This window comes from Amblyraja radiata, chromosome 8 (assembly GCF_010909765.2).
Source record: "Amblyraja radiata isolate CabotCenter1 chromosome 8, sAmbRad1.1.pri, whole genome shotgun sequence".
Lineage (NCBI taxonomy): Eukaryota > Metazoa > Chordata > Chondrichthyes > Rajiformes > Rajidae > Amblyraja > Amblyraja radiata.
In genome coordinates this window covers 31,090,552-31,098,942 of record NC_045963.1, presented here as the reverse complement: position 1 = coordinate 31,098,942, position 8,391 = coordinate 31,090,552, and the positions used below count along the sequence as shown (strand labels likewise).

At 43.1% G+C, this 8,391-nt stretch overlaps 1 protein-coding gene across 1 annotated transcript in view; it reads right to left on the bottom strand.

The window, feature by feature from the left end:
- Positions 1 to 2,009: 2,009 nt before the first annotated feature.
- kcnk12 (potassium two pore domain channel subfamily K member 12) overlaps positions 2,010 to 8,391 on the bottom strand; it is a 42,870-nt gene continuing 36,488 nt past the window's right edge. Inside the window, exon 2 of the mRNA XM_033026374.1 lies at positions 2,010 to 3,158. Coding sequence (XP_032882265.1) covers positions 2,260 to 3,158 — 899 coding nt within the window. The 3' untranslated portion in view covers positions 2,010 to 2,259. The remainder of the gene's footprint in view (positions 3,159 to 8,391) is intronic.

Below are 8,391 nucleotides of genomic sequence, written 5' to 3'. Positions count from 1 at the left end.
ATTTATTATTTCATTGTCTGGGGTATGCTTTTTGTTCATTCAGCTCTTTGAAAGACATTGGAGACGTTTCGGGTCAGGATGCTTCTTCACACTGATCAGTCTAAAGAAGGCTCCCAACCTTTCAGTTAGACTGAAGAAGGGTCCTGACACGAAACGTTCTCCAGGGCTGCTGCCTGGCCTGCTGAATTATGCCAGCACTGTGCGTCCTTCGCTGTTTCTATGTCCTTGGCCTCAGTAAGTGTGTTCTGTGCTGTGTTGGATTAACATACTATTTTACTTTCTGTCCAACTGAGAAATTCAGCTTGATCCACCTCTATTCAATGTTAATACTCCCAGCTGACATTTTGGTGCTTTTTTTACAACTGAACAAATCCCACTCACCGAAAGTGGTGAAACAAGGAATATACATTTTAAATTTAGCCTCTTCTTTAAATATCTGTGTCGGGATAAACCATTCAACATGTCTGTCTAACAATTTTTATTTAGTGTGAACAAAATGAAAGTGAAATGCTTGTGCAGCCCATGGAAAGGTGGAAAAGACACACAGGTTTATTCCTCCAACCATCTAGCAGCTCAAAGTTTGTGGGAGGACAGGAAATCAGGATGTTGAAGTGAGGATAGGCAGGTGGGGATGGACATAGTACTTTGGTTATCTTGAGGAACAGCATGAGCCATGATTCTACTGGAAGGCAGAGCAGTTTCAAAGGTACTCAAAGATGGCTGACCCATACCCCTGTCTTTTATGTCCTTAGCAACAGTTCCTTCTCTACATTGCACTGTTATATGGAAGGCACGCTCTAACTGGTCAGGCAACTCACTCCTACTTGACATATTTGCATTTCAAAGTTGCAGTTTGGGGGCTAAAATTATGTAGGATTTCAATTGACATATTTATAAAAACCACCTGCTCAAAACAGGTAGATGTGATGTCTGCACATTTATAAGAAATTAGTCTTGGGTATCTAAATAGGACCAAACTTTCTTCCCTCCCAAACCTTCCTCAGACATGTTGCAAGTAAGCAACAAATTAAAATCACCCTAATTGTGTCTGCTCAGATCTTAGCAAGGTTGTCATTTGATTTTGAAGTATTATTAGTGCCCTAATAATTTCCTTTTTTCCCCAGAATGGTAATCACTGTATTCATTTACGGGTGTGGACATCCATGGCTATGCCCAGCATTGCCTAACCCTAACTTCCCCTAGTTTGAGATGCGTTCTTGGGCACCAGGTTCATGGTGTAAATGCAGACTGGCCAATTACGCATCAATTCCTTGCGATCTTTATATCTGGATTGCATTTGTTTCAGGTAGCGAGCGGCACAGTGGCTCCCGGGTTCGATCCTGACTACGGTGCTGCCTGTACAGACTTTGCACGTTCTCCCTGTCACCGCGTGGGTTTTCTCTGGGTGCTCCTCCCACACTCCTATGACGTGCGGGTTTGTAGGTTAATTGACTTTGGTTAAATTGTAAATTGTCCCTAGTGTGTAGGATAGTGTTAGCTGGTTGGCACGGACTTGGTGGGCTGAAGGGCCTGTTTCCGCGTTGTATACCTAAAGTCTAAAGGTGATTTAGCCCAAGACGCAGAAGAGACAACTATCAATATTTTGAGATGGATGTTGTTTTGGACCAGTGGGAGGGATATGGATGGGGAGTTACACACACTGTCACAGTGGATAATCTGGTCAGAATCCAAATCGATTGTTTAATCTGTTCCGTTTATCTTCCTTGTCTTGTTGGAACGTAGAACAATTTTTACTTAATCCTCTAATTCACTTAATCCTTTTTGCCATTTGATTTCCTCTTCACTAATATGGTTAAAATTTGAATGATATATAGTTCCCAATATTACCAGGGGATTGCATACCTGCTTAAAGGCAGGTTTCAAATAAAACAAGTCCAACTCTTTTGCTGACCTCTATCTGAAGCAGAATCTAGACATTCAATGTGTGCTGCACCGTACTTTTAAGTATGAAGTAGAGTTCCCTCATCAGGCACATTTCTTAATTGGAGGGAGACATTTAATCCTTCGAGGAAATACTGCAGGCAACAAAATGGCATGTGGGAAGAGATTATACCTCCTGCATTGGGAGAAAAAACTCTGACGTAGCCTCAGAGGATGCAGTGTATGTGGAGTGAGATGCAGCGACACTCTCACAGTGTCATGGAGCTGTGCTGTAGAAGACACCGGCATGAGTTGCCCGTCGATGCATTTGCTGAATGAAATCAGACCACCCTGATTGCTGGTGAGGCCTTGTACTTATCACCTTGTCTCACTGGTCTCCGCTAACCTGTTATTCATGATGGCCAAAGCTCCCACCCCTCCCGAGAAGCCGTTCTGCCTTGTGTTGATGCACACTCTCCTGGGGTAGCCGTTGGCAGTTTCTGACAGTTGCTTCTGCAGGATGGCAAGGGACACCTTGTTGGAGGCAGTCAAGTCCCTCATGGAGATCATCTCCCCAGAGAGCCTCCTTCCCTCGGTGTCACTGTCGCACGGCTCGTCCTCCTCCACCAGGACGTGGTTCCTGCGGATGCGGGACTGCCCCGGCGTGATGGCGTTACGACGTCCAGTGCGCATCTTCCCCCTCCGACATCTCGGGCAGCAACCGCACTCCAGCTTCTTCATCAACCAGTTGAGGAACTGTTTGATCACGATGGAGATAACATTGAAGAGCGAGTAGATGCAGCACACCCCCAAGAGTATGAATACAAAATTACCAAATCTGTACAATCCCTGATTAGTGTAGGCCGCGTTCTGGCTGCTGACGAGATCCCCAAAGCCAATAGTACTGAAGGTGACGAAGCAGAAGTACAGTGAGTCGGTGTAGTTCCACCCTTCCACTGGCGTGTACATGGCGGAAGCACAGCAGGATATCACCACAGCGGCAATGGCCAGGATCAGCATGATGTAGTACACAGACGGCTTCCATCCCGCCAGGCTGGCCGCGTCCATGAGGGCAGACTGGCGGCCAATGATGGGAGGCAGCAGGCCCTTGTTCTGCAGCTGCCTCTGGTAACACGCCTTCATGATGAAAGCTAGCAGCGTGATGGTGCGCTCGAGAAAGAGGTTGAAGAACAGAATAGTCCCTGCGCATCCAAGAAGGCCGTAAAATATCAGAAACACTTTCCCAGTCACTGTCGCTGGAGTTGTCATGCCAAAACCTAAAAGAAGAAGGAAAAAAAAAGGTGGAATTTATGGTTTCCTCATGCACAACTGCAGCCCATTAAACAAATAATAGCAGGATTCATTTACCAATTGTTCTTGTTAAGCAACACTAAGAACCAAACAAACACAATGGCTATCTGAATGTCTGAACCTGAAATGTTACAATAGACAATAGGTGCAGGAGAGGGCCATTCGCCCCCTCGAGACAGCACCGCCATTTAATGTAATCATGGATGATCAGCCACAATCAGTACTCCAGCATTTTGTGTTTATCTTCGGATCAATGTGTAAACCAACATTTGCAGTTCCTTCCGACACATAATGGCTATCTTATTGAGTTGTACAGAAATCTTATAGAGATGTACAAAAATATTCTATAGATATACAAAATCATAGAAACATAGAACATAGACAATAGGTGCAGGAGTAGGCCATTCGGCATTTTGAGCCAGCACCACCATTCAATGTGATCAAGGCTGATCATCCACAATCAGTACCCTGTTCATGAGAGGGGTATATCGGGTAAACACACAGTCTTTTTCCCACACACTCCCTCTGCTTCCTTCCATGGAGCCAATTTGCTATCCATTCAGCTATCTTTCCTTGGATCCCATGCGATCTAACCTTCCATAGCAGCCCACCATGCGGAAGAACCCCTTTCCTAAGTCCATGTACACAACATCTACAGCTCTGCCCTCATCAACCTTTTTGGTCACGTCTTCAAAAAAATCAATCAGATTTGTGAGACACGACTTCCCAAGTACAAAGCCATGCTGACTATCCCTAATCAGCCCTTGCCCATCCAAATGCCTGTATATCTTATCCTTCAGAATACTCTCCAGTAATTAACCAACTACAGATAACTCAAAAGGACATAATGTGCTGGAGCAACTCAGCAGGTCTGGAGAACATAGATAGGTGATGTCACGAATCGAGACTGAAGAAGGATGTGTTACTCCAACAATTTGTGTTCATTTGTGTATTAAATTAGCATCCGCAGTTCTTTGTTTCTACACATTAGTCATATCTCTGCTGATGAAAAAAATTGCTCATAGAGATTAAACATTTGATACCAAGCAAAGTTTTCTAGCCTCCTTGCTTGAATAACTCTCTAGGTTACTGGGTATTGATACTGGTAAATGAGTCAACAAATCCCACTTCGACTTCCACCACCGACCATACAGCACACTATCAAACAATGCGCAGAAAGAAACCGCAGATGCTGGTATGTACCAAAGATAGACACAAAGTGCTGGAGTAAACGGGTCCTTTTCACAATGGCAGGCAGTGACTAGTGACGTACCGCAAGGCTCAGTGATGGGACCCCAGCTATTTACAATATACATTAATGATTTGGACGAGGGAATTGAATGCAACATCTCCAAGTTTGCGGATGACACGAAGCTGGGGGACAGTGTTAGCTGTGAGGAGGATGCTAGGAGGCTGCAAGGTGACTTGGATAGGCTGGGTGAGTGGGCAAATGCATGGCAGATGCAGTATAATGTGGATAAATGTGAGGTTATCTACTTTGGTGGCAAAAACAGGAAAGTAGACTATTATCTGAATGGTGGCCGATTAGGAAAAGGGGAGATGCAACAAGACCTGGGTGTCATGGTACACCAGTCATTGAAAGTAGGCATGCAGGTGCAGCAGGCAGTGAAGAAAGCGAATGGTATGTTAGCATTCATAGCAAAAGGATTTGAGTATAGGAACAGAGAGGTTCTACTGCAGTTGTACAGGGTCTTGGTGAGACCACACCTGGAGTATTGCGTACAGTTTTGGTCTCCTAATCTGAGGAAAGACATTCTTGCCATAGAGGGAGTACAGAGAAGACTGATTCCTGGGATGTCAGGACTTTCATATGAAGAAAGACTGGATGAAAAATCTTTGAAGAGTAGTCAGCATAATGTGTAGAAAAAATGGCAACTGTGCACATCACTTCATATAAACAGTACTGTTAGGATGGCTAGAAAATAGGTGTTCAGTGAGATTTGTTTGAAGGATACATGCCACGACATTGTAGTAACATTTTTGTTCATTTCTTCCAACTGTGCCATGAGATTTTTCCTGGTTTCTTGAGACCTCAGTGTAATGGCTCTTTCAAATGATAGAGAAAAAATCTATATCCAAAATTCATAGAATGATTAGGGTGGCACGGTGGCGCGGTGGTAAAGTTGCTGCCAGAGACCCATGTTCGATCCTGATTACGGATGCTGTCTGTACGGAGTTTGTACATTCTCCCTGTGACCACGTTAGTTTTCTCCTGGTGCTCTGGTTTCTTCCCACACTCCATGGTTTGTAGATTAATTTACTTCTGTAAATTGTCCATAGTGTGTAGGATAGAACTAGTGTGTGGGTGATCGCTGGTTCTGGCAGATTCAGGGTCTGAAAGGCCTGTTCCCATGCTGTGTCTCTAAACTAAACGAAAAGCTATCATTTTATCAGAAACACCTTATACAGAAACCACCCCCCAGCATGGGGCTGGAAATCAACTACATGCATCGTGGGGCTGGGTATAATCGGGGAATTGCATTCAAAATGTGTTTATTGTTGTATTGGCTGAGCAACATGCTTCAACAAAATTTATAATAATAACTTTCCAGTATTATATCAGCATTTAAAAGACAGTTGGACGGGAACATGGACAAGAAGGTTTAGAGGGATATGAGTCAAGTGCGGGCAAATGGGCCTTCTTAAATGGGCATCTTAGTCGGCATGGACAAGATGGGCCAAAAGGCCTGTTTCTGTGCTGTATGACTGTGACATATTCATACAACTGTTTAATTTGACGGTAAGTGGTGGATCCTTGGAACCATCAACCTTGGAGGGCAGTGGCGGTGAGATGGTTGGGAATATTTAAAGAGGATGTACTGTTGATAAATTGTTGAAGGATCAGGGAATTGAGGGCCATGTGTAATTGGCACAGAAGAACAGTTGGGGCCTAAGGGAATTCAGCAATGATCATATTGAATAGTGGGACAGGCTTGAGGGTCCAAGCAAATGTCATATTTCTGAGGTGTGTTAACTTGTCAGTTGGATTACAAGCCATCCTCAGTTATGAAAACATCACATGGACACATCTACAACCAAACAAGCTCCCATAATATTATTAAATTCATAGGCCCAACTTACATACATGAGTTTATTCCGATAAAAGGCACTACTAGTTTTCTTCCCATTTCAAGGTTCTGACCCAAAACATCACCTATTCCTATTCTCCAGAGATGCTGCCTGACCCGCTGAGTTACTTCAGCATTTTGTGTCTATCTTTCGTATGAACCAGCATTTGCAGTCCCTTCCTATACTACTAGTTTTCTTTCTCTCTCCACTTTCAGTAATTGTTCTCCCTTATCAGTTTAATGTGCTTTTGATGCCATTCATTACAATACTATGGAGATCTGGTTACTACATTGAGTGACTTTTGTGTACCTTCCCACTTATAGTCAAATCAACATATGGACGTCTGCAGAAATTGAATTGTTTGTTACCTGGGGACGCTCTGTATTATCTTGCAGTTCACTGAGATGAAACCACAACCTCCCCCCCCTCTCCGTAACTACATTGGAAACCAGCTTTACAAACAGGGGGGAGAAAAATGCAAAGTCTCAAAGCTCAAGTAAATTTTCCTTGACTTCAAGATGGACAGAGGATATCAGACGGAATCTTTTTCAAATACTGACACTTGCATTACTTTGTCTCTTTGCACCATTATATATGGTTCACGTTTCCTGATCATCCAGAACTGCCCTCATTTGTCGGCCATCTATAACATTGCTCTAGGATTAAGATGCCATGGGAGCCCCGATAGACAGTTTCCTAAGTGTCATTTATCTACATGGTGATTGATCTTGCTTCCTTTGAATAAATCAGAAAAGGTCACAAAATCAATGCATTATCAACAGCTATAAAAGTCAATAGTTTTATCATTACATTTCTAGTTCTATCAGTGGAATTGCTGAACAATTTTCGATAAACCCATTAACTCGTTCAAAGCAAAGAGCCTGGTGAACAGCATTGTAACAGCAGGGCCTCTTTCAAAATTGGAAGCAGCAAGATATTTTAGATACAAGATATTTTAGATTTCAGGAACTCATCTGATGCAGCTCACTGATGTTGGGAGTGTGGAACCTTCCAACACATCTTTTTGATGTTAAGGAGAATGGAAATAAAGATTCCTATGTTCTCATGGACGGGTTTCCTGGGTTGAAATGTGACATGGTTACAGTATTATTGCCACCATTCTGGACTTCCATGTGGCTACTTATCTCTAGTAACCCAGACAATCACTTACACCAACCACCCTTCTATTGACTCCATCTACACTTCATGCTGTCTTGCCAAGGCCACCAGCATAGTGAAGAAGTTTGAAAAAACGCACACCTCCAGATTCCAGAATAGTTTCTTCCCAGCTGTTATCAGGCACCTGAACCATCCTCTCACCAACTGGAGAGCAGTCCTGACCTCCCATATATCCCATTGGAGACATTTCAACTATCTTTAATTGGACTTTACCGAGCACTAAACGTTATACCTTTTTTCCTGTATCCATATACTTTGAACGGCTTGATTGTAATCATGTATAGTCTTTTCGCTGACTGGATAGGTTTTCATGGTACCTCAGTACACGTGACAATAATAAACTGAACTAGTATTCATTTATATAACATGTAGTCATTACTTACATGTTCCTAATAGTGCTTGAGAAGACCTGCTTTCATGATGCACTGGTAATGGTACTTGCACAGTAGTGTTAGGTAAGAGGATCCTATGGCTGGTATTCCCAGGTACCTGCTGGTCTATAGAGCTCATGGTTTTGTACAATACTCATGAAGAAGCTAATTGATTCAGTGCAGTTTGCAAATGTTGATTTCTGCAGCCAAGGACATTGCTGGTGAATGTTTACACTGGGCTGATGCAACAGGTTGCTTCTCATGTGCTGGGTTTTGTCCTGGACAGTGCCAAGCTTCTTCAATGTTGCTGCCACTATGAAAGTTTCAATTAAAAATACACTGACCTAAATCTTTTGGCTAGTTATCTATCTTGCATTGTTCAAAGTAACTGACAGAAAGGGATCACTGCCTCTTCTGCCTCTTCTGCCTCATGTTTCCATGTGATTGATTTGCTGTTTTACTTCTCCTGTCTTTACTTTCCTCTGCATTCCACTTCTCACTGTTTTACTTTAGTACTTTAGAGATACAGTGCGGAAACAGGCCCTTAGGCACACATAGA